The sequence below is a fragment of the Harpia harpyja genome, chromosome 1 (genome assembly GCF_026419915.1).
Source record: "Harpia harpyja isolate bHarHar1 chromosome 1, bHarHar1 primary haplotype, whole genome shotgun sequence".
Taxonomy (NCBI): domain Eukaryota; kingdom Metazoa; phylum Chordata; class Aves; order Accipitriformes; family Accipitridae; genus Harpia; species Harpia harpyja.
Genome location: NC_068940.1, coordinates 31001193 through 31028487, shown reverse-complemented (window position 1 = coordinate 31028487; position 27295 = coordinate 31001193). Strand labels below are relative to the sequence as shown.

The 27295-nt window shown below is 42.8% G+C and overlaps 1 protein-coding gene across 1 annotated transcript; it reads right to left on the bottom strand.

Annotated features, from left to right (window-relative positions):
* Positions 1 to 234: 234 nt before the first annotated feature.
* Positions 235 to 27295, bottom strand: PRPF6 (pre-mRNA processing factor 6). The gene is made up of 21 exons (XM_052785037.1): positions 27105 to 27295; positions 25979 to 26147; positions 25041 to 25159; positions 24327 to 24405; positions 23360 to 23536; positions 22359 to 22514; positions 21553 to 21647; positions 20666 to 20822; positions 20294 to 20456; positions 17283 to 17401; positions 16407 to 16625; positions 14636 to 14758; positions 13643 to 13764; positions 12363 to 12501; positions 11251 to 11370; positions 9841 to 10017; positions 8836 to 8969; positions 8255 to 8346; positions 6041 to 6155; positions 3822 to 3948; positions 235 to 3024 (listed from the first exon to the last, which is right to left on the bottom strand). Exons 1-21 carry the CDS (start codon positions 27173 to 27175, stop codon positions 2872 to 2874), a joined length of 2826 nt encoding a protein of 941 aa, XP_052640997.1. The 5' UTR covers positions 27176 to 27295; the 3' UTR covers positions 235 to 2871.

Below are 27295 nucleotides of genomic sequence, written 5' to 3'. Positions count from 1 at the left end.
CAATACCAGCCCCGGCACAGAAAACTGCCCTGACTCAATTTCAATTGCTTTCATCCAGGATGCAATGAAAAAAACAAGAAATGAACCAACAGCACCAAGGCTCCACTGAGGAGTGGAGCGCACGTGTTTTAGTAAGAGATAAAACAAACGGTTGAATAATCCAGCTCTTCTCAGCTTGGCCAGAATGTTCCTCCACGCAAAGTGGGACCCACAGCATACACAACCACATACCGCTGAAGACAGGACCCATATAACTTGTTTATTGAGCTCTATATATAGTTAAAATTCATAGGTGCCATAATCCATTTAAAAACCAGAGACATCTACAAACATTAAAAGGCTCTAAGATTGATGATCCCTTTTATCTAAAAAAAAAATATTAATATAAATAATCCCAAACCCAAGGAACGTGACGTCCCTGGGCCAGGGGAAGGGGAAGCTGCGGATATGCAGAGCAGGTGGCAAAAGGAGCTTGGTGCTGCGAGGACACGGCACAGCATCCAGCACGGGTCCCCTTGCCCAGGTCTTCCAGCACATCTCAGTGTGCAGCACTAGGAAACAATCTCCTTTCTCACCACCCACAATGAGCAACTCTCCTCCAGCAAGTCCTTCCTGGGCTTTTTCTCAATCCCAGGGCTCTTGGGTAGCCTTTCCTAACAAATCCTTAAGGGATTTGGTGCTGTCACCTGAGCAAGGGGCAGGGGAAGCACACGGGTCCTGACCAGTGGGCACACACACAGTATCTGGCTCGAAGGGGATGCTGCAAACACTTGGTACAAGTCAGGAGTCTATCAAGCGAGAAAAGCCATGCCACTGCGCTTCCAACCATCCTTCCGCATCTCAACTCCACAGCCACTAAACGAGAGCACCGCAGGGCAGGGGAATTTATGTACCACTGGCACCCAGCATTCCCAAGCACATCACTACGCTAGGAAGTGTCGCAGCAACTGAAATGCCGTATTCCCTTACCAGAGAAGCGGGATACAGTCCCCGTGTCCAAGCACTTACACAGATCACATTATGGAGGAAGAGTAAAAGCCATGGGAGAAGCATAAGGGACTGAAGGACAGCACGCATTGAAAACCATTTTTTAACGTTTTTTTTCTCCTGCAGTTTCTGGCTCAGTCTTGAAATCCTTGTCCAGCCATGTTCACTTCCCACATGTCAACCCTCTTCTTTCCACAACAGAGTGATGTCTCCATTCTCCTCCCCAAACTCCCCTCCCTTCCCCTTTGTATAAGCCCACATACAGGAAGAATGCCAATGACGGCATGAAATCCCCAAGCAAGAGTCTCTCAACTCCCAAGGCCTCTCACTCACCTTTGGGAAACTACAATTCCATGGGACATCCGTGATCTGCACCCTCCTTAATGAAAATGCAGCTTCACACACTTTCACCAGCTATTCAGGAGAAAGCACAAGAGTTTCCATTATGAATCCAAAGCAAAACAGGCTTCTGCTTCAACACCAACCGTTTCTACTTCAGTGTTAAAAGACAGGCTTCTCATCCTCTTTGGCAAAAGGCTGTAGCACAACTTGGTGTAACCACCACTGGCAGATACATTCCCAGAGTGGTGGGAGCCTGATAAGTTCAAAGGTTTCTGCTATCGGACCCACTCTTCCCAGTCAGAGTCAAAGGGCAAGACCACAGTCAAACAGAACGTAAGGAAACAAAAAAAAAACCACAAGGTGTATTTTATACATATTGTCCACACAAGTGATAAGGGGTTTTCTCCTCCAACTAAATACATTGTATAATGCACATACACAGACCTGGATACTTTTGCTATATCCTAACATGTAAGACATTACAGCTTTTCATTCAATGATCACAAGTAAGTCAGGGGTTTGGGGGTCAAAATAATACAGATCACAAGTGTAGAAAATTGAAGACATCCTATAAAGGGTCCCAAACACAAAGCTTTTCCTCTCATGAATTTGCTTTTTGCCATCTGCGCTCGAAGAGAGTCATCCCAAACATCCCAAATGAAAGCAGATGCCACTGTAAAAGTGCACAGTCTCTCAACGACTCTAAACAAAGGTTGTTGCTTCAAAAGGGCCTTCAGGGATTGCTGGATTTTGCCTTGTTACTTTAAAATACCGCTGTGCTTAATGAAATTAGACACCTAAAAGGTTATACTATATACATTTAAAAAAAACTGAGGAAAAGGTCTCTAAAAATATGCTCTTGAATTTCACAAAATGCTCCGTCTGCTCAGGTTTGAGGAATACTTCCGAGTTGTGCTGCAGCTTGCCAGCAGAGGAGACCAAGCTAAACCAGGCTTGTGGCAAAAAACTGAAAAAGAGGGGCCAGCCCAGCCCTTTCCCTCGGCTGCTGGTCTTCCCCCAACAGAACTCCACTCATCTCCTTCAAGGACATTCAGTGTATTCAAACAGCAACAAACCAGACCTGCTGACAACAAACCAGCATCAGATGGGCCAAACACTAAAGAAACTGCACAAAGGGGGACAGGACAGGACAGGACGGGAATGCATGCTAGGGGAGAAACCAGAGGAACTGCTAAATGTCAGAATCCATAGAAGCACTAATTAAAGCTTGTATTTACAGGGGGGATTCAGGCATCGAAATGAAAATGCCAAGGGAGCCTCACAAGACTGCTCGTCTCTCCTACGTGACACCAGCAACAACATTCAGATGGGCTGCCGAAGCCAATGACCGCGTTGTGTGAGCCAAGAGCACTATCACTGGGAAGAGAAAGAAGCAGCTTTTCTTTTTCGAAGAAAGATCTTTCACATCACCACTGATCTCCTGTCCTCCAAAATCTGTGCCACTGTAAGGGCCAATGCACTGAAAGCAGGTAAGCAGACAAGTCCTACAGAGATGACTAACATAGCTGAAGCCAGCATACTCTAGAAGGTATTTTTAAGCTTGGCTGCCACAAGCACGAGAATCTCGCCGATCTTTTTCTGCCAGTTCTCTATGTCCTTGGAGACATCACACCAGAGCTCTCCGTGGCGAGGTTCAGCATTCTCACAGCGCTTCCTCACTTCTTCTTGTTGTTCCTACGAGGAAGAGAAACGACAGTTTGCAAGTCTCTTAATGCCTTGGTTTGTTCCAGCACAGATCCAAAAATTTAACAATTCCCTCCCTGATTCAAACGCTCTTCCAAAGCTTATGGTGGGTTTTTTGTTTTATCTTTTTTAAAGGCGGTACGGAAGCCTGAGTCAAAATTCAGAGGCAGCAACTCTCCTGCCTTGCTGAACAAACTGACCAAATTACAGTCAAGCAAGTTTTGGCTACACCAGAGAAATTGCAGCAGAAACTTCCTTTGCATTACCGCCTGCATGAAATCTGTCAAGTGAGAGGTCTCTCTGAAGTCAGAAGATAAACACTCCCATCATTGCAGTAATATCAGGCAGTAAAAACTGCCATAAGAGATTAGAACAGACCGTTCCTCCGGCTGCGTTCACATGCAACCTGTACTCGACACTTGTGAAGAAACGGGACTAGTTACACAAACCCAGCATTGCAATTACAGGGAAATCTCCTACGAGAAAGCTTGCATTTTACAGAAGGAAGATTGATTTCATAGATTTTTGCACAAACTAGCATGACTGTGGACAGCAAAGCAGCCTGAAAGACAGCTCAGCTAATGACAGAGCCTTTTAAAAACCACCACACAGGCCTGTTCATGCTCATTCATGACCAGGCGTGACAGACGTAGCCTCATCTGTGAGCCACACAGGCAGCAGCAGCGTGCTCAGCCCAGCGCTGCAGCAGTCCCCGGGACTGGGTAACCAACAACAGCCAGGGATTCCTGCTGCCTTCCCCTGCTGCCTGTTCCCAGGCACGCACTCACCTCTGTGCCATGCTGGAGCTCAAATTTGTAAAAGAAAGCCCAGGCATCCCCCAGGTCAGAGTCTATCTTCACTGTTCGGTGGAACCATTCTCTGGCCTTGGTTATTTTACGCTCACTCCAGAACAGCCTGTTGAGAAAATCAAAAGTGAGTTGACAAATAGCCTCTTTAGAGGAACATGCCAATCTGCAAGCACTCCAACTTAGAGGCTCTACAGATATTTCAATTCTTTGCTCTCACAAGAAGGAAACAGCAGATTTTGTAGGCATCTGCTGACTGTCCTTCCCCTGGGAAGCGAAGAGATACAAGAGGACCGAAAAGAACATCCACTGCTTCCTCTTCACTCTCCCCCTCGTGAAGGAGGTTAACTTAGCCCCAGGAAGAGACAGCCACTCCTGAGAAGGGAATTATTAGTCTCCGAGCTCAATCTTTGACTCTCTGAGCATAATCTTGGCTACCTCAATGGCTTAATTTTGCTGTTCCAGATTTGGTGTAGAAAGAGACAGGATCATATGCCTACATCTAACTCCTCTCCCCCAACTTCTTAATATTTCAAGTCAATTTTAGCATCTAACAACTAAATAACTTCTAGAAGCTGAAATTTTCACGCACATTCCTGGAGCCACAGCTGTGTGCGGTCACACATTCACATCCACAAAGCATGCTCTGGTGGAGCAGACCTACCTTGTCAGCTCCACTTTACGAGGAAAGGCAAGCATGTAAGCTTCCACGCTCAAATCCCAGCCTGGCACCCAGCCCGACTGCTGCCATTTCATAAAGGTACTCATGAATTCTGAAATTCCTCCCCAGTAATTAACCAGCTGAGTCAATAGCCTCTTGGTTTCACTCCTTTGCATTAAAGAGTTCATTTGAGCTAGTAAGGTCTTTATCAAATCAGACAGCCATCCCTCATAAAGAGCTTAGCCAGTCATAAAATTATACAGCTTATGTGATTGTTTTTAAGCCCTATAATACTCTTGATTGTTCCGTGTTAAATAAACTGTGATTTAAAAGAGCACGAACAACGATAGCAGAGGCTCAACACCTGCAGGTAGTGGCCATTTTCAGCAACATATTTAACAAAAGTTTTTCACAGATGTGTGACACTATGGTATTACTGTACCTACATGCAAGTCGTGATGGGAGGTGGAAGCTGTTTGTGTTGGGATTAGCTGCTAAACTCTCTGAGGTTGCACCAGAAGGGGTCTGGAAGCAGTTTCCATAAAGCAAAAGTTAACATTTTTCTCACTTGCTGCTAAAGCTGAACAAGTCAGCTGTCATTATCTGGCAGAACCCAGTGTTGCAGTCACTGGAGTGTATCCTACAGTTTTCTTTGGCTTATAAAAAAGAGTTGTGAAAGAATTGGGCAACTGTTTGGGCAAAATGCTTCCTGCATTAACCTCTTCTGGTATTCACAAAGGAAAAAAAAAAGTTTGTTCCAATCACGACTGCTGTAGAGCTGTTCGCACATCAGATCAGAAAAGATATGGCGTGAGTCAATTCTAAGAGCAGCTTTTCATCACTGGAAGCCTCACAACTGGATCCGGAAGCCTCACAACTGGATCCAGACAAGAAGACAATTCCTAGTATATTACCTTCCCATTTCAGGGAAGCAAACTACAGTATGACTGGTAGGCTGCATTCCAGGAAGGGCCACAACTGAAGAAAAATGACACAGCAGAAATTCAGGAGGGGAGAAAACTACAACAGTACAGAATTTAGCTCAGGATTAAAAAAAAATCTGACAGGATCTAGGATAGAGAGAAAAGATGAAGAATACACAGCCAGCCACGTAAAAATTGAAAAGTAACCAGCAAAAATTGCCCCTAGTTTCACAAATACTTAAAACATATCCTATAAAACTTAATTAAGCCTAGCTCATCTGAAAGCACACTGAAATCGCTTTCAAGGGACACAAAGATAGCAATTTTCAGAGTGCCAATACCCAGCACTGGAAAAGGACTCCGTGTGAATGTATTGTCTGTGCCGCAGTCCCAGGCCCACCAGAACAGCTCGAGGGCAGGTTGACATCCCCTGCTTTGAATCAAGGGAGAGATTTGCACAGTTACTAGGAGACAGCTTGAGAGCTGTTACTTGCTTTGGGGCTTATTAGAGCTGCTGCAGCCAGAATCACATGGTCGTGCTCGAGTGCAATGTTTCATCATGGATGCAGCCACACACAGAAACGGGTATTTTTACTACATCAAGCGCAGGAACTCACTTAGCCACAGCCAACAGGACATGTGGGTCATGTTCACACTTCTTGAGAGCATCCACACTCTTGGTCTTTCGTTGCGGTCGCGCTTCAAGGAAAATTGCCTCTGACCACAGGATTCCTTAATCAAGTCAAGTAGGAAGATTGTTTAGTGTTATTTCCGAGATTAACCCTCCCCATCCTGTCATCAGGCCAGTGCTCTCTAACACAAGCAGCACTACTGCCCCCACCCCGGCAGTTATCCGTGCCCCAACCTCATCCCAGATCACTCTTTCTGCGTGGATACTTCATTTAGTACTCTGAATTTTTAGCTACTGTGTGCACCGTGCTGGACCTTCAGTTCTGAACGTCTCTGTACCATAACCCTGCTGCGGCTTCAGCACTCCCTACGCTGGTGTGTGCTAACCCAGAGCTCATGCCTTTCAGGTGAGACATTGCAAGCAGTGGAACAGGGGAAGGCAAATCAGCATTTCAGAAGGGAAAGATATCCATTTGTCTGAATGGGAAACTGCAGTGGCAGAAGTCATCCCAGAAGGTAAAAGTACACCATTTGGAAGCAGTTTCAAGGGTGCCAGAGAGCACCACAGTCTTATTGATGCTGGCTCTCCGCTCATACGATGAAGGACAGAGTAGGTCCAGGAAAGCCGGGTTTAATCCCTAGTTCCTTTCACTGCCAAAAGCCAGAAAGGAAATATGCTCAGAGGAGCATGAAATCTTCAGTTTCTCATGTCAGCCAACCATACCTGCTGATCACTTCAAAGCAAAGCCTGAAAGCTCATGTCTTCCAGGACTCTATCCAAGTGCTCTCACTTCCCATAAACTGCACCACACGAATATACACAAGCTTTGATGACTGCAGTGACAGACTGGAGCAGAACTCTTCTCTGCTTGCTCTTTATATATAGGGTCAAACCACATTTTTCAGGCCTCTATTTTCAGGCCTGCTGAGGACACAAACACCATCGTATTTCAATTTTAATTTGTGCAGCCTGCCTACAGCAGCCATAAGCAACCGTGAATCAATTCAGCAATCGATGGACGCAAGTCTCTGGTTTACATGACTGTAGGTGTCCAATGAGCTAATTCCTGTAGGCTTTTATTCTGGTTTGTAGAGTTTTAAGATAGAGTTGGAAGCAATTTTATTTAAACAAAAACTGAGATCCTGCTGCCCATTTCCATAGCAACAGGCAGATTCTGTAAAAAAGCCTGTGGTGGCAAACACTCATTAAGCATTAGGTCATTCACAAAACAAACTGGGACTTGGGTGGTACTGCTTTCTTGACCCACTAGCATGGTGAGCAGCTTGCAATGAGTTTATGTCATAAAAGTCACTTAATTCCCAATTGTTTCACGGGGACTTTCGCAGCCGCCAATCAAACACCTTTCAAAACCTAGCCTGAAGGCAAGCTAAAAAGGCTTGCCCTGCAGTAGACTTACTACACTTTGTAGTTACGTGACATCTTCTCTCCAAAGATGTCAACATGTTTAAATAATTAAGTCTTCCTGCGATTCTGCCAAAAAATAGGGAAGCATTATACACTTTCTCCTCCCATCCCAAGAGGCAAATATTTCCACTGCTGGTTAGAACCAATTGACTTACATGATATGACCTATTTGCCTTTTCTGAAATGAGTTAAAATAATCAAAACCCAGGACTAAACATTTATGGTACATGATCCCCTTATCATGACTGCAACTGAAATTTGCTGCCAGCACAAGTTATTAAGCACACAGTTAGTGGTACAACCAGTGCAGGCAAACCAACAACAGGAAGTCTCCTATGGCCAGCTGTACTCCAATGAGACAGGGAAAAAACCCATTCTTTTTCAACTGAACTTCCTAACTTCAAACACTTGAGAGTCTTTCTTCAATTTTAAACCTTGGCAGACTTCTACCAGCTTCAGAGAAAAGCCACCCATAGCCAAGATGCTTTCCCTGGAAACCCAGGAACAAACTGAGGAACACAGACCCAGTAATATACTGGATACTGCAGTGAAATGGAACGAACACCAACTTGTGACCTCTCTTTGTGAGAGATAGCACAAAGCAACTGGGATTATTCACAAACACCCTCAACATTTCATTTGCAGAAGGATGACTGATACCTCTCCAAAACATAGTATTTTGAGACCTGGCCAGAAAGGACACCTTGGAAAAAGATGGGCCTTTATCAACTGGGCAAAACAACCGTGTTTAAGATAGAAATGAGATCCAGCTCACCTGAATTGGGGCATTCTTGCAATGCCTTGGCCATCAGAGTATTTGCAATATTCTTTAGCCCAGCTCTGTATTCTAATCGCACAGATTCCAACCTGGTAAGGAAAAGACTCAGTGATATATATGACAACATATTCACCATGTGGAAACAAACAGCGAGTCACATGAAGGTCACTGGAAATTGCAAACATCTGCCCATATTCTGAATAAGTTTAGGTGACTGACATCTTCCCATTCCTCTCCATCTAAAAATAAACATGACCTTTATTCTGTAATGGCCTAGATCAAAAACAATCTGAAAAAGGGACTATAAAAGAAATGAAAGTTCCCTGGGGTTTCATGCTCTGTGCATTACAACTATCAGTAAAGAAATAACTAGTCCCCAGCTCCTTAGAGTAGCTACATACTAGCCAGGACGACCAAAGCATTTCTGGTATTCAGAAAAAGTTGTTGGTCCAGAAGAAACTCTAGGATAAGCATGGTCACAAGTTCCAGGCTCAAATGGCTGAGATGATGTAAAATAGCTGGCCTGAAGAATGCATTCGCTTTGTAGCCCAAATCCAGTTAATCTCCACACAACTCACCAGAGATCTGGATTCTTTGGATTTTTTAGGCGAGACTTTTCCAAGATGGCTCTTGCTCTAGTCAACTGCCCAACTTTCTCCTCCAGCCTGGACAGCAAAAGCCACAGGGGTATGGAATGGGGGCACTTTTTCAACTGTTTAAAAAAAAAAAAAATTAAAAAAAATAATAAAAAAAATCTTAGAACCCCTGTAGAAAAGAACTTCCCTCCCTACATCCTCCTGGAGACTTTAGAAGAAGAGAGACAAAGTTGATTATGTCGCTCAAATTTCTCCTAGTTAGTCTTACAACACAGAACAGTACAGAAGCCAAGATTCTCCTATATCCAAAACAGCTGGGTACATCAACTATGACTGAGCTATCCCATTAGCAAGAGAAAGAATACACTTCCCTTAATAATACATCTAGTTTGTGCTCCGTCTGGAAATGGAGGGCTTTTATACATAACTGAACCACAGCAACAGAGTGTGCAGGAAACAGACAGCCTTTGAAGCCGGGGAAGTCATTAGGATATTGACACCGGCAGAAACCTGCTTCCATATTACTTTCATGGCTGGCAAGTTTCAGAAGCATTCATACCCAAGGACACCAATTACCATTTAGAAGAGACACGAGTGCTCTGCAGGCCACCTCCTTTTACTGTGTGTATCTAAGAGCTCATTAGGAGGCTTTTCTTTTAAGAGTTCTGCTTTTAGTCTTTACAGGTCTTAGAGAATTATTGTGCAATGACTTTTTTCCTACCAGTGAGGAGTCAAGCATACAGCAAACTCTCTCAAGCAAGAAAGTGAATTTTGCACACGGATACCAGGTAAGATAAATTCTTGCTGCTTATTTCAAGGTCCTAATTTTTTTGTTTTGTTTTGTTATTGTTTTAACCAATGACAGAGAGAACAGAAATCATCTCTTCAATTAGTCTGGGGCACAGCCTTCACCGTTTTGATTCAAAGACAGACATCTCTCCATGCCACAAGTACAAAGCAAACAAAGTGCAACAACATACATCTTACCCCTTGATTATAAGCCTCCCGTGCTTTCTCCACCAGCTCTTTTTGTTCCTCGATTTGTCCTTTCATCATCCACAGTTTGGGGAAGTCCTCGTAGTGCTTCAGGGCTTCCTCACAAAGCTCTTGGGCTGCAGCAATGTTCCCAAGCACCCATTCTAACTTCACAGACTTCATGAAGACCTGAGAACGAACCAGAGCTGTTTATCACTAGCAGCCACTGAAAAGCCATTAGTTCCGTCAAGGCAGTGCATTCCCACTTTCATATATTCATTTGAATGTTATTGATTAGCTGCAGTTTAAAGTAAAAAAAAAAAAAAAAAACAAACAAACCACAGGGTTAAATAATAGTGGGAACAGATAACAATGAGAAAGGTAAATGCAAATATTAAAGGAGTTGGAACAGTGTAATCAATCTGTATCTCACCTGTTAGCGTAGAGTTGACATTTGTATAATATTTGTACAGAAAGCATACCTTTAAGAGCACAACCAATTAACAAATTTGAACCTGCTTCATCAGCACAATCTGATCTCCTTAGATCCAAGCTACCAAGACCACCTATTCTTACTTACAGCTTCAAGTTGCAACTGTTGTCCTCCTAATTACAAACTGGTACATATACTTTTCTGCCCCCAAATGCCTTTCTTTTGGCTACGCATGGAAGTTACAGCTGTGAGAAATACATTATAGACTGAAGGCTGTTTCACTACTCTTTGATCCCTGTCCTCCCCATTCCCAAATGACTTCGCAAGAGAGGAATCAAGTCTGAGACCAGAGCTTCAGTCCCAGCTGCTAGCTGGAGAGAAGCTCCCTGACTGACAAAAGAGGAAGAGGACAGTTTAAAAGATCTAGGATGAAGCACAAATTGGCGGGGGTGGAGGGACACAGCAGACAGACACCAAACTAATTTTTCTTTTACTTGGACAAGTTAAAATGGTTCTGTATGAACAGCTGAAAATCAACAAAGTTTATCATACCAGAAGTAACTCTAGAGATAAACACAAGAGTGTAACTTTAAACAACAAACTCGACCAGAGCTGTCTTTAGCACGACAAGCATAAGTGAGTCTTCTGTGAAAGTATTTTCTCTCTCTTTTTTCCAAGACATGCTTTTATGCAACATGAACATTATACAAACAGCTGTAAACTGGGAATTTCCTGACTTTTGCCATTTGTGTAAAAAAACTGAAACCCTTCACTTGATCCTAGCCTTTTTTTCCCAGCATGCCATGATTTTGTGTCGCAATTCACTGGAGAAGCACTGCAGCAAAGCGGCCACATGCCTGCAAAAGGCAATGGCAGCTAGCCATCTGGTCAATCACTAAGGCCACAGAACTGAAGGAACTCCTCCTTCCGTCTCAACTCCCCCGTGGCCAAGAGAGGTCTCAGCCTCTCCACCCTTCACACATCCTTACCCTTGCCGTGGGGGCACTGCTTCGAGCTTTTGCCAGCAGCCTCCTTGCTCTTTCATATTCATTGTTTTCTGACTCGAGCTTCACGGCAGCCAGCCAGATCTCCTCGCTGTTGGGGTTGGCCTGCAAGAACATAAAATGACAGACAAATGCATACAGTGAATCAACAGCAGATTTAATCCTTCGTTTGATCCAGATTAAAATTGAAATCAGAGCTTTGTCAATCCACACTAGGATTTTTTTCAGTTCAAGCTCCTCCCAATCTTCTTTGACCTTTGAAGTTTATAGGAATTCTCCAAAACAGATGCGCAACACAAAGATATATGCCAGTTTAGAAGTTGGATGCTTCTCAATTGTTGAAAAGCCTTAATGCTTGATGTTCTGAACTTCCAGTTTAAATACTGAAAAGAACATAGGGTTTGCCACAATGAGACCCTCATTTTATTATCCCTGAGCAAAAAAACTGAAGCTTGAACTCCCAACCGAGGTCTGTGAACACTCCTCCAATAAAAGTCATTTCAGTGGCAACCATATCAAGAAGTCTTCAGGACAGTAACAAAAAGCACCAAGAACAAATTTAGGAAGTAAATATCTTTTAGCTTCCATCTCAGGATCTGTCATTTGGTTTTGCTACCTCTTAGCTTTTAAGCCTCATTCCCAGTGTTAGAACGGTACCGCTCTGCCCATCTTTCTTCCAGCATCCAGCAGACAATTCCCGTCATTTTGCTGTGGATTAGTGGGTTTGGTCCCAGCCACAAGCGATGCAGTAACATCATCGATTAGGGCAGACCACTATCCTTTTTACTGAGGAGACAGATGACCCAACACAAGGGGATTCCGATCCATGACTGGGGTTGGTGGGAGCCATGGTAGTAAAATTAATGGCTTGTGAACTCAGAACCTGGTGTGGTACTACTAAAAGAGCAGTAATATACTCTTGCTTCTAGCTTGCTGCTATTTTACAGGAGAACATTTTGCCACATAAAACAATCAAAGAACAGCGGAAGCTGCCATAATTTAGAAAGGCAGCAGGAATCAGGTGTTGACAGAAAAAGCCTACTCTGTATTCTTTACCAGTTGTACTTAACACCACCACACAAGTCTAATATACCCACCTGGAAAGCCAGGGCCAAAATGCTTCTGGCTGCTGGCACATCTCCTGCCAGCCACTTCGATTTGGCTCCCATAAGCCAGAGCACTTCTGCTTTGGGACAGTGAGCAACAGCTCTCTGCAAAAGAGCCTCCAAGGATTCTCTGAGACAAGAAAGAGCAAGTTACAATCACTCGAAATACTGCCAAAGGTGAGCTCTCACACACCATTTCCACTATCACTCAATGCTATAAATATTGTTGCAAAGTCCAACGTTGTAAACCTTGATAAGTTGTTTCATAACAAGGAAAGGGTGGGGTCTTTTTTCACAAGGGTTCTGAAATCAGCACTCCACAAACGACTCATTGTTCAGACACTTTTTTTGATAGCCTCTGCAGAAAGACCCTGCACACAAACAGCTCATTTGTCTTGGAAAGAGCCATTCTTCTTAACACACCTTAGCAGAAACTGAGACAGGAAGTTTTTCAGAATTATTAGATGAAGCTGGCTTGATTTTACTGAAAATTTTTTTCTCATCTGGAAAATATACTTTTCAGGTAGAACAAGGGGCTTAAAAGCCAGCCACCACTGGGAAACGCGGGAGAACATCAAAAGCAAAGACATACTTGTTCCAAAAAAAAAAAAAAAAAAAAAGCTTGAATGAGGCAGAACTCAGCATCTGCAGCCACTTCCACACAACAGCCTTGTTGTCTTTAATAAGGATGATTCCAGGTGCTTAAGTGGTCTATTGCATAGACTGTTTGCTTTATTCTAAACTTAGGGCAGAGAGTTTCACATGTGTAAAGCTTTATGAATAAACTTCTAAAAAGAGGCCTGAGCTGTGACAGTATAACAGCCATCTTAATACAGAATGTGATATACATTCATAGTATGTTTAATCAGAAAATGCCAGAGATGCTCAGACAACTTCAGTGATGAAGTAGTTTATCTATGAAAACTAAACACATACTGTATTTCTAGGTGATTTGTATTCCCCATTTTTTCTAGGAATGCCTTCTCAAAGATGACTGTCCCTACCTTGCCTGTTCGTAACTATTTTTACCAAGTCACCTCTATTGCCAAAGAACTTTTTATGACTTCATAAAAACCAAAGATGTTCTGACCACAACCATAACAAAGAAGGTCAGACCTGCAAACAATGCCAGCAAGTTCCTACCAGCTGAACTAACTCTGCACGTACAACACACCACTTCAGGACTGATCTTGTAGCTTTTCCTCCTCCCCAATCTACCACCCTGTAACAAGGGTGAACCCCTCCACCGAAGGATTATCCAGCACACATACCTCGTTCCATGGTTCTTTTCAAAGTACGCTGCTCGCAGCCACACACTCTTCTTGCTTGGGAAAACTTGCAAGGCATAAGCATAAATTGCTCGGGCACACTCCAGAGCATTATGAGCAACACACTAAGGAAAAACAGATCAGAACTAAGTCAGTTTAGGGTTGCACTGAAATCAAGTGCAAGAAGGAATGACACATGCATAATTCAACACAGAACTCAATAACTCAGAGTAATACATGAATTAGGGCATTATATAAAACAGAACAGTTACTATCAGCTTTTTCAAAGGAAGCAGGGAAGAAATTTTCAAGCATCCATCTATCAGAGCCCAAGTGTCACTGGCCTTTCAGTGGGACACAAGCCAGCTTGAAACATTAGCAAGGCATTGTAAAGGCTCTCATGCTTGTCTCATGCTTGCACTTCATATATTTTTTTTCTTTACAGGCAAAACTATCAGTGCCACAGCATATGTACCCTACTGCTGTGAGCCCAATTCAAGGCCAGTAAAGCAGATATTTCTCATGCTGAAATATAATTTAGTTTTTAGCGCATGTTCAAACTACTCCCCTAAAGCAAAGAAAGTCTGGTAAAACTTTTACCCACTCCCCTGTCCAGTCTTACATTAACACTTGAGCTACAATGTTTATGCCTTGAAACTCCACTCCCAGTTCCTTTAACCAGACCCCAATCTCTGTTGACATCACACGCACACACACCCCCCAAAAAAAAAAATCCACACCAAAACCAGCAAACAATCTATCACAATACCAACTCTTTGCTTAGTAAAAATTCAAATCTGAAAACAGCTCTACAATACAATAACCTCCTGAGAGGAAGAGTGGCCAAACGTAGGCAGTGTTGTGGGAATCACATCCACTTTCACGGAGGAAAAATATCACTTCCCAGGCTCCAGTTCTATTTCCCCCAGTTAAAAAAAAAAAAAAACAAAAAAAACCCACTACAACAACAAAAACCAGCATCACAGCTGGACATACACTGTCTGCATCTTCCATCCAGGTATGTTTCCGATCTTCCTCCTCAATCCCAATCCCAATCACAGCTCGCATGATTGCCTGGCATGTGGCCACACTTCCAGCTTTATCACATTCCTCAGCATCCTAGAAAGAAGAGTAAAGCCCTGATCATTTTGAGAAATCATCACAAGAAGTTAGATTCTGCAACACTACTCCTCATGTGCAAACACAGAGACATTATGCGTCACTGCCACATCAAAAATATCTTATTACTCAAACATATCTTGACACTAACCGGTGAGCCTACACCCACAAGGAAGGTGCTATAGCTGTACACAGAATCAATCAGAAGCTGGTTAAGAAACAGAGCCTGTCAACTGCATCCACTGAAAAGGAGTTAAGTGTGACAACGTGTGACCTTTCCAGACTGAAAAGTCTCCTCTTACAGCTACACTGACCTGCCCTGGGCTGGGTCAAGCAGGGACCTGGCCAATAAAAAAAAAAAAATGCAAGAGTTTGAGAAAAAAAAGAATTGTAACATCAAAGCTACTGACCTTCTTTCAGCTTTGGGTTGATTACTATGTCTCAATAAGGGCTAAGCAATAACTAAATTTAAACAAAACCCTCAACTACTGTTAGGTTGAAGGTGCAAAGGCTCTCTCACCAGAGCATATATGGAAAAGTGGGGTTTTCTGACATCCAAAGCTTTTGAAAAGCCAAGCGTGTCTTGCTTAAACTTGTTAAAAAGACCTCTGATCAGATAACAGAAATGGAACAGTTCTAGTACTGAAAAGGAACTCGAGAAGACAATGATGCAGAGGCTGCGGTGTTCATTTTTTTAACCTGAAGTTGAAATTAACCTTTAGTTGTTTTACTGCTGTAAAGAAAGTTAGAATTCTTCTATATGTTAACAAGGATATCCGTTTATTATCAAATACTTTGCTCATTACCAATACTCTCTTAAGCAGCGTGGCAGGAAGATTTTGTTGCCTTGACCCCTTGTAAGTTATTTTAGTAGTAAACCAGTTTAAAGACTTATGCTTAAACAAAGCACAGTACATAGAGGAAGGAGGTTCTTTTAACCTGAACATCAAGCCATTTAGATGGCAACAGTCTCTGAAGTGTCTTACTAACTCAAGAAACTCAAGCACCACAGCTTTTGAACGTGATCAAAACACTGCAAACCCCTACAACTTTTTGCAACTTTTCTAGCACAGAACATGAAAAATCTGATGACCTGGGATGAACCTGCACAGAGGTTGTGTGTTGTAAACATCACTGTACAACACAGTTCCACGTGTCAGCTGTAACCGCTTCACACACCCTCAGGACTACGAGCCAATAAAGGACTAACAGAATATTTCCTGCCTGCTGCATATGCAATATTTGTATTGACTTCTTACAACACTATCTGACAAAGACTTCTTAGGCAAACAGGTACCTTTTAAGCCAGAAGAGACATATGCAAAAAAAAATACATAAATCCTTCACTGGAGGCTTAAAGCCTCTGTCCTACTTAAGGCAGCAGCTGCTTCAACTTGAAGCTGGTTATCTTCCAAGACAGAATTAAACCAGACATTCCTCAGCTCAACACATGCAATGTTAGCTCAGTGTATCACCTAACTATGGCCTTGGCTGTCAACTTTTTAGTCTTACCTCTTGTATTTTCATGGGGATCTCCACTGATAAGCCTAGTGCAAAACTACTCTATCCTAAAATATTTTCCATCAATAGCCTTCGAAACAGAACTTGAAGAGCTCATCTGGGTCTCTAACCAAGACCAAGCAAATACCTGTATCCATTGCTCTCTGTTGATTTCCACACCATTAGCCCTAAGAGATGTGATGGCTCTGTCAATGATTTTCTCCACCATCTGGGTGTTTCCATTGGCTTCCTCCAGTTTGGCAGCAGTAATCCAGATGTGACGATCCGTCGGAATATTCTCACGGGCTTTGTTAAGGACTTTACGAGCATTCTCATATGTCTCCAGCCTTGCCAGCGCAAGCCACAGCTGCAGAGCAACAGAAGATGTACTTTAGATTAGAACAAGGAGATGACAACGCTGCTGCATGGCAGTGTCGGCCCGAAGAGATAAGCAGCTTTACGCTGTTTGCTACTAGTTGGCAATTGTCCTCAAGTAGTATAAGCAGGCTGCAGGATACCAATGGAGAAATAGTAGAAACAGAGTCTACTACTGTCCTTAAAGCTCAATTCTAATCACGTCAAGCTATCAACTCTGTTTGCTGGGCTGCCGCACTCATATTTTCTGTCCACATCACCTTTTAAACAGCTGAATATTACACTCCGGTTCAGTGTTTCAGAAACAAGCAACTTGGTTTTAGATTCCCCAGGCTATACGTATGCTTGTTTTCACAACCGTTGAGGCACCGAACACAAACATGGCTAATTGGCTACAGCAGGCACAGCACTACACTGGCATAACTAATGTAACAATTACACAGGAGAATGAGGCATATAATGACCACCAGAGAATTAACTCTGGAGAAAAAAGCACAGTCCACTACTCATCACATCCTTCTCATTGTGGCATAAAGTGCGTGGTAGAAAACTCACACTGAAAACAAAAGGCAGAGTGAGTGCAAAGCTCTACTGCCAACTTAAAAACGGTGTGTAGCGGGTTGCTTTATTTTACTTTTTTAAAACTTACTTCAACGCTAGTTGGACAGCACTCCACAGCCCGACTCAGCATGATCCTGGCATCCTCAGGTTCTTCTAACTCCACGGCTGCCTTCCACAAACGCACCGAATTTGGAACATGCTCAAGGGCTAGAGAGGAAAAACAATTATGTCAATCACAACAAAGCAGTTTACCAAAGACAATTGTATTTTTTAAAGATGATATATTAAAGGCTTTGTCCAATTACAGATGCAATTTCCTGAAAAAGAGAAGGGAGGGAACTGTACTTATATTAGCTCTTGCTTCAACAATGAGAACTTAAAATCAGAAAATAAAAAAAGTTACTTAATAATTTTAACTGGAAACAGGTTTTGGAGAGCCAAGGGCTTTTTCCCTGTACAAGCTGTAATTGCATCCTCTTCAGTAAAACACCTAGCTGAACAAAGCCTCCAGTCTCAGCAAATGAGCATATGTAGGACCTTCAAAATTGGGTAGCCTAATCATGCTAGGTCTCCCTTTATAAAAAAAGGAGTATCTTCAGTCCTAACCAGTAACACAGCCTTGTTCCTTAGATGTTGAAACTGTCCCTTCACATTTAGTTTTCCTATAGGCATCTCCTGACAGCTTAATAGATCCCAGTTTAGCTTCCCAAAAAGTTATTGGCCCCCTGTGCAAAAATAAAACAGGAGGATGCATAAAAGCTTAAAGGTATCGCTGACACTAACACCCTAAGCCACTGAATCCAAAGTGTTCTTTCAGCAATGCAATACGGGCTCCATCTAATTAAGAGTCTTTGAGGCTTCCTTAATCTTGTCCAAGAGTTAGCTACTGCTAGCAGAAATTGCATTCTCTGCAGACTGTCCTACATGTGCAGTCTAAACAACAGCTTTTCTCAGCCTGCCTCTTCATAAGCTGTATCTTAAAATGACACTGAGAAACTAAAGGGTTTGTTTTTTTTTTTTAGCCTTTTGTCACTACAGTTTACACCACAGATTACTAGCATTAGCTGCATTGCGGTAGTAGTTTCATTGCTTCCATGGTGATTGTACACAAACGTGCTATAGTAACAGAGGACTGAGCACATCCTTCTTCAATAAAGCAAGCATAATTGCAGGACCACAGAAATGGGTGGGAAGAGGCATCTAAACCTACTTTGAAAATAGCTAGGCTTCTAGGCAAGGCTGTTCCTTTAAGCGTTCCTGCAAAGGCAGAGGCACACTGCTGAAAGCTCAACTTCAGAGCACATCTCAGCTCTACAGAAATACACAGAGCATTTAGAAGTAGTGTGCACTGAGGATTCGGGCATTAACCATTTCTGCTTGAGTCTGCAGCAGCAGGAGATTTTTCTGAAGGATTTAAGTGAATAATATCAGCCTGTGAGAGCTGAAAGCATCACTCAGCAGGACAGAACATGTTTTCATAGATAGAGCATTCAATTTTTACACCTCAAGATGCATTTTAAACATTCAGCTTGCTGGCTTTCTAGTCAGAGAGAGGCATTAAAAACTCCAGAGGTTCTTCTGGACGGTAGGAATGCACACAGCCAACAGACGAGAGAAATGCGTTATGAAAGCTCACACTTCAGTGACATTACCTGGTAGTCAGTCTTTTTTACTTTAGGAGAAATAACGGGTAAACTGCCAATTATCTTAAGGCTGTATATACAAACAGCTCCAAGCATCATATAACTGATGTTCCCTAGGTAGCAGAAGAGCACTGTGAAGCTGTTAACAGGCAGAAATTGGAAAGATAATGACAAATCACGTTCCATTCCACTAACAGCTTTGTATCAGACATTAAGTAGGTGGTTCCAAAAGCTGAAGCAAGATGTTTTTCTCTTTGAAAATGCAATGTTTAAAGCAAAACTCAGTATTTAATGCGTAAGTCACTGCTTTCACACAAGATGTTCTCCTACCCGAGCTGGACTCAGAAATCTATTTCTGCTCATGTAAAAGTGTTCTCTGTTCAGCATCCATTATCGTGCTTGAGAGGAACACGCAGTGTCACAGGAGCAATACTTCCCAGCATGCTGCACTGCTTAGCCAATGAAAATTTTAAAAAGCTACTGAATAGTTAATATCTGAACTCTTACTACTTCAAACCCAGGAACCTTTAAGTGCCTTTCATCCATATGCAGTTAGAGGTCATTTCACCAGACCTGTGCGATTTTACCTGCAACAGTAAGAGGTAGGAGGCAATTTACTTCCTTTGAAGCCAAGCCGTTCAATACTGTAGACTGCTTCACAATGATTTAGAAAAGGTATGAAATCCAGACCCTTTTCCCTGTCTAGATTTAAGTCAGGAGATATAATTGACACAATTCAATAGTCATGAAGGATCTAATCTCTACTGAGACAGGCACAGCAACTTAAAGTAATCAAAGAATTAATACTATGAACCTGTGAGTAAGACCTGGGTTCAGGACAACACAACAAACTGCTGTTAGAGATCACTGTTTGGAAAAGACAGAATTCCACAAAAGAGGAAAACCTCCAAGTGCAATGCAACAGAAGATGTAAGGTTCTAAGGTAAGCACCACAGAGAAAAGCTGTTTGTCAAGAACACAGAACTTGCTACAGTAAAGCAAACCCTAAGGCCCACAGGCTCAATGATACAAGAACCCCAAAGCCTCTAAAGCTCCTCTACCAGGAATCACTGTGGTCTCTAACAGGCTACATACAAGTTGGAAGTCAAACACAAAGTCCAGTATCTTTTCCAAAATGTATCACAAGGTGACAGTTAAAACACCCTTTTCTCCTCAGAGCATCATTTTTTAATTGCTTTCATCTACCTATCTAACTTTGATCAGTTGGAATTGGTTTTGGTAAGTGAAACATCTTTTTGCAATTGCTTAGTAACAGCAGCTTTCCACTGAAGGATATTTTACAGATACTTCAACAACTCTACTCTTTGACTCAACAGCAGCAAGTTCCATCATTAAGGCACACATTATTAACAACCACACATCTTGAACAACTTACAATGCAATACACAGAGGGGAAACTTGGACTTTGTTCCCTGACCCTGGAAGAAGCTCTCACCTTTCCTAAGGACGCGTTTCTTTGCACGGATATCTGTCTCCAGCTCTGCTGCTCTTATATAGATTCGGACAGACTGTGGAAGGTGGCGGACAGCTTGGGCCACAACAGCCTTGGCTGTATCCCCAGGCTGAAGCCGAGCAGCTTCTAACCAAACATCTTCACTCTGTCAGGAAAAAGACACAATCTTCCTTTACATCAAAACAAGAATTTAAAATCAGAGCTTCTAGCTAAAGGTGTTCTTTTGATACTGCAGATAGTGAAGCTGTATCAGGCATAGCCTGATACAAGCTTAACAGAGATGCTGCCTGCTTGTAACCACAATCTTTTCCTACTGTTCTGCAAGGATCAGCAGGGAAGCAAAGCAATTCTGACCTTGGGGCACATCTCCGTTCCTTTCATGATGAGGTTTCGAGCCACTTGGAGTTTGCCAGTGACCTCCTCCAGTCGGGCTGATGCTATCCAGGCTGGTGGATGATGAGGATTGGTCTCTCGTACAGATTTCAGGAGCAAACGGGCTTTCTTGATATCACTAAAGGAGAAGGAAAGACAAGACAGGAAAATTTTCAGCGCACTAGCAAACAATTCTCCTGAATCAGTAAGTGCTTTACAGTCAGTTCTTCACAGCCATACTCAGATGCACAGTAACTGTGACCTCAAATGTTTCCATACTGGTGACACAAACTACATACTACAAAACAAGCTTACAAATGCACACTAACCCAGTGAGATCACACTGCAAACTGGTTAAGTATTTAAGTAAGATTTTTAGGAATTACAGCTGGGCATTTGCAGTTGGAAGCTGATAAGCACAAGCATTGATTTAAATCAAGTGTTAGCAACAACATTTGCACATATCACTGACTTAAATGGCAATTCTTTATGAAACAGGTGTCAAACTTCAGGTTAACGAGGTTTTCAGAGGTCATCAATCAAGCCTAAATTAGCAGTACACAAGTACAATTAACCAGGTTATTTCCTGGCTGGCAGGTTGCCACACACTGCCATCACTCTAGCATGTTACTCCAGGAATAGAATAGAAACAATCCCCACAATTGATGCATCCAGGTCAGATGCTAAATACATCAGTTGAAAGACTACACCAGATCTCATGCTAAAGAAATTCATCCCCAAAAACTCACCTAGCATCTTTTACAAACTAAATGTCAGCTGAAAGCCACCCGTTCAGACAGATTTCCATTAATATGCAGGATCACAGCCATTACTAAGAGGATAAATCAGTTAATCCTTCTTAAACTTACTTGATATCTCCTCCGTGTGTGGGTATCATCGAATTCAAGTCTGTCAAATATCCTTTCGGGTCCACTACAGTCTGGCCACTCACAGAGTCCGACACCTGCGAAAGTCAAATCAGCGCTACTGAAATGACCATTCATAGCCTCACAGCCTGCCTGCATGCACTGAAGACTGGAAAAGACACTGCTGCTATACAAATAAATCCTAGACATTTAGTGTTATGCAAACCAAGGAAGGAGGAAAACACAAAGCCTTGCTTATCAGCATTTTCCCACTTCTAAAATACACAACTTTAACGTGATGAACTTAGTACCACTGAAAATGCAGAAAACGAACAGCTTGGCTTTCAGTCACAAAAAGGTTCTTGCAGCCCTGCCAGCTAAAGCCCATCTTTTTAGTTTAAACCAGATTTAGATGTGAAAAATCAATGAAAATGAACAGAAGTCAACAACAATTTAAGATCAGTATTTTTCAGCATTTTGTGCCGCATCCCTACACAAGACAGAAGATGGGCTTCCCTTGGTAAAACTACCAGTGCTGTTTGTCTGCAGTCCACCCCTGGTATAAAAGGGCAGTCTGTTCTCCCACAATGACCAAGACTTCCAGGGACAAACTTATTTCTCAGGAAATTTTATCAGTGTAGAGTGCATGAGATTTGAGGAGTGCAAAATTATTTCTAGTCACAGCCGAGCTATTTCTTCCCTCCAACACCCAAGAGAATGAAAAACTTTTCTAAAACAAGGTCCTAAATAGCAGCACAACACCAACACCGGGTGAGCCCGTGACAGATCCTCCCTTTCAGCATCCTTACCTGGCTTAGCCTCATATCCATCAAGGTGTTCCTGGCTTGGCCAATCTTCCTCATATCCAATTCACCTGTTCCAGGTGTCATTAAGCCTGGTGTCATTCCTCCTGGGTATGGAGTATTCAAGCCCCCTGGATATGGAGTATTCAATCCACCAAATTGCTAAAAACAAGAGCAAGAGAATACATTCTTAAAATCTCTTCTGAGATTTCAAAGATAATTCAAGGCTGTTGGCTGATCCACTCTTCTCCAGTGGCTACAGGACAGAGATGCCAAAACCCCATAGGTACTTCTGGAACAGTGGCTTCCCTGAATCACGAAACATTTCTCATGCAGGTTTTGCAAATCCGTGGTTAATTACTCGAGTTTAGTCAAGTCAGTGACATAAGTAACAAGAAAGTGAAAAATTCAAGCACAAGCATCTACATCTAGCACATTTAAACAAGGAAGTCCCATGGACATCTGGTGCCAGTCCAGGGCCAGTCAGCTTCTCCTGTAACTGTATGAGCATAGTAGCTTGCAGCCATATAGCAACAAGCTAAATCACTTAATTTTCAGTTGACTGTAAGGCAAATAATTTTTAACACAATTGCTCCAGGGTTGAGCAAACCACTAGGTGAAACTGAACTTTATTTTCTGTTCCGTTTTTGCAAAATGTTGTTATAACAGAAACAGATGCTGGTTATGTTCACCAAAACTCATTATCACCATTCTACAGCCAGAGAAAAGGAAAAGAAAAAGAAACCCTTTCTTCCATTTTCAACACAAGAACCAATCTTTCCCTCTCTACCCTTGAGTTTTGTCTGGCAACAGGTGTGCACTGAAAGACTCTGGCAAGTGCAAGAATTTAACATCCAGCAATTCCTTTGACAGACTCACAAACTACACCCAAGTTTTTTGGTCAAGTATCTTTTTTTCCAAATCCCACTAATGAATGCACGGTTTAACCCTTGTCTCTAATTATAAAGTACGGATCACACCTTCATCAGGTTTTCTTTGGTACTCACCGTTTGGCGTGGGTCCACAGAAGTGTGATTCTCCCCTGACTGTAAATGCTTTGCAAAGAAGCTATCGGGTACAGGAGTCAGCTTCTCATAACGAGGATTCCTCTGACGCTTGTTCCTGGCATCACCAACTTCTGGAATACTCAGCCACTCTTCCTCTGTGACCTCTGCTAGCTTCCGCTGTTCGAACAAGAGTTGTCATCATTACTTGCTGTAGAATTTTTTTTCTTTTCAACTGCTCTTATTCCTTAATAGATTATTTTTTTCTTGAAAGAATTCAGATCAATTAAAGACTTAAAGGTCAAAGATCAAATTTTTTTCTCTAATCCAATGTACAAAAGAATTAGATGCATTTAATTAGAATTTGGTTTTAGTCCAGACTGAGATTTCAAATCAATTGTTATTAAACTCAGTGCTACAAATATTCAGATTAATCTCAGTGCCTGTAGCACTCAGGGTTTTACTACTAATTCAACAATAGCTTATATGATACATTTTATTTAAAAGAAGATTTAGAGTCAGATCCTGCTCAACTACTATTTCAGTGCCAACAAGGTATCAGTCCCTCAAAGACAGAAGTGGGGCACCTTCTCAAGAATGATGTGAAGTCATAATAAAGCACAAAACAAAAGACTAGTATCAAAATTTGCATAAATTTCACTACCTTGTGTATCCACAAGAGAAGTGCTCAACAGGCAGAATCACTGTATTCTCCCATATCCCTAAAAAGCAGCTTATAAACACCCACTTCCATCAACTGAGCGCTTCAAAGCAAGATGATCTTCCGCACCACTAACGGCCAGCTTCATATTCGTTTACTTATTTTTCCAATAGAAAGTAATTCTAATCTGGAGAATAACGAACTACTTGTTTGCTAACACACAAAATCTGAGCACAGAAATGCAGAACATACATCCACCTCTCATATGTCATAAAAATAAAAGTCACATTTCAGACATTTTTTCCTTACTTTCAAATCTGAGAACTGCTGCTGAATTTTGGGTCGTTCCATACGGTATTTTTCTATTTCCTCTTTTTCTCGTTGTTCCCTTAGGAAAAGGATTACTGAGGTTATGCTCAAAGTAACACTCGGCAAGTCTTTAAACAAAGTGTTGATATTACAGAAAAATGTGTTTGATCAGAGCCAAGGCATAAAAAAAAGCATTTTTTCCAAGCTTAGATTATCAACATTATGACAGACATGTCTTATTTGATAAGACGATATCGTAGTGTAAAAACAGACATCTCCAACCAAGTGAACTTCAGTCTTTAACATCCTCTTACCTGTAGACCAGGTAGCGAGTTTAACAACTTAAGTAACACTCAATGGTTTACAAGACACCTGCATTACGTGACTCTTCTAACCATTTCCAGTGTGCCATGCGGTATGTGATCTGTCAAAACCCATCACTCAGCATCTTAATGAACTACAGTGAATCTTAACTACAGTGAAGTAATTCAACCACATCAACTCTCAGAGCAAGTTGTGCAAAATACCCATCACCCTTAAAATGTGGAGCCATAGGGTCAAACGTACGGCATTAAAACAAATAAAAACTGCGTCTGAAAACGTACCTAGTAGACAAGGACAAAATCTGAACTGGAAAATGGAAGAGGTAGAGGAAAACTCTAAAGCACAAACTAACTAGGAAACAGCCCATGCTAGTGTTGTAATTCATCCTACCTTCTTTCTTTTCTGCGTTCATCCATCCTCTTATCCAAAGCTGCATAAATAGCATCTGCTTCCTCATCATCTTTTTCATAGGGACCGCTTGAGAAGAGGCTCCCAGCATACCCATTGAACTAAGAATTTGGAGAGAGAGAAAGAGAGAGAGAAAGAGGGGGAAAAAAAGCAAAAAAACCAAAGCAGTATTCTCAGTTTAAAGCTCCTGTTATGTTCCTGCTACAGCCAACAGTCACCCAGAGCAAGGAAAAAGCATGAGCAGGCTATTTCTAACAACATTGCATCAGACTAACACATCCCTAAATAAAAGCAGCTTTCCTCTACCACCCCTAGTGTTTATTCTCCCACACCATTTCAAAAGCAAAACTGCTTCTAAATTGCTTCTCTTTCAAAATTGCTTCTATTAAGCAATAAATGAGATCCCAGTATAGAAGGGCCATTTTCTTCCATTAACCACTTTTTTTTTTTTTTAAACTACTGAAAGCAAACAAAAAGAATAACACAACATTCAACTAACCAAAGTGGGATTTAAACACAAGAGACTACACAGGCCACATAAAGACAAATACATGTCAGAGCACAAGAGCTTAGATTTCATTAGTGCAGAATAAAAAAACACATCCCCCAAAGTACCTAAACTAATATTTTATTTATGGAACTCTTCCCATGACTCTCAGGGCTCTGTATAGATAATTAAACCACAATACGTGGACCAATGCCACAACAAAAATCTGCAAGCACTATGCCATTATGTATAATGAGTCTCAATTAAAAAAAAAAAAAAAAAAGAAAAAAAGCAAGTCTTGCTAGCAAACTACGGGAAATTCTGACCTTGAAACCTCCACTAATACAGGGTTTCATAGCAAGAGAGCAGGGAGCTAAGGGACTTCTCTTCTACTTGGAGAAAAACATCTCCAGGACGATGAAAATCTCATCACCTCATCATAATTGGTGTCATTCAAATCTTCGTCGTCATCATCAGCTGTCTGATTCTTTTTCATTTGATCTCCAACAGTCCTCTTCCCCGGCGGAGCATGACGATCATCCACAGGGTCATTGGCATCACGTGCAGGGCCAATATCAGAGCGGGTGGTGAAACCTGTGGCTCTGTGTTAATAAACCAGTAGCAGCTATTTAGCACACTGCAACCCCACCGTTTGTTACACATGCAGTCTGTCAAAATTATTAGTTAAAACAGACAATAAAAATATCATTCTTTTGCAAGAATGGCATCAGCCATCCCCCATCCCTACCGTTCATAAAGCCTGGGGGAAAAAATACTGTCTTCTTATAGGGAGAATTTTATCTACAAAGACACCGCAATCATCTGGCTCACTGCTCTACCATCCACCTTCTACCAAGGCATGCCTTCTCTTCTAAACTGTCTCTCTTGGTTAGACACAGTAAAAGAGCTGATCCTGCAGGTTGTAGGGCACTACGGGGTGGGGGTCTGGGCGCAGGGACAGGGCGAGGGGGGACTCGTCAGAAACCCCGCGTCCAACCGGCCAGCGTTTCCCAGGGCACGGCCGATAGAATCACCCCAGTGTAAGGGCCCTGACACATCAGCAGAGGACAAACCTAACTCACAGCCCACAAAGGGCAGCTCCCGGTGTCCGCCCCCACCGAAACCTGCCTCTCACTGTTCCCAGCACAAACGCACCCAGATTTAATGATTTTCAAGACGGTCCCACGTACACACAGAGTTACAAAATCAGGAGGGACACAATCCCTTCCCAGCCAGCAGCGTCTAAAGCACCCAGCAACTTATCCCCGGTGCCAGGTTCGCATTTAAAGACAAACCCGCCCATCTAAACAGTAGACAGGAACCATCACATAGAAATAACGCTTGAAAAGCCGAGCAGGCCGCGAGGGGCCTCCGGCCTGCCCCGAGGGGACGGGGACGGACGGGTCGGGGGTAGATTGGCACCAGCCAGGCACGAAACGGAGCCCGGCGTCGTCTCGGGGCCCGGCGAGGAGGGCGGGCAGGCCGTGAGGGGGAACCGGGGCGGGAAAGGCCTAGGCCGGGCCCGCGGGGGTACCGGGGGAACCCAGGCGGCGCCTCACCCGCGGCCCAGCCCCGGCACGTAGCCCAGGGGGGCGGGCATGCCCAGGAACGGCTTCTTCTTCTTGTTCATGGTGCCGGGGACGGCGGCGGCGAGGTGGGACCGGGACCGGAGCCGCTGGACACGATCGTGAGAGCGGCGGCAGCGAGAGCAAGCGGCGACACAGAGCGGGGCTAGCCAGGAGGGCAGCGC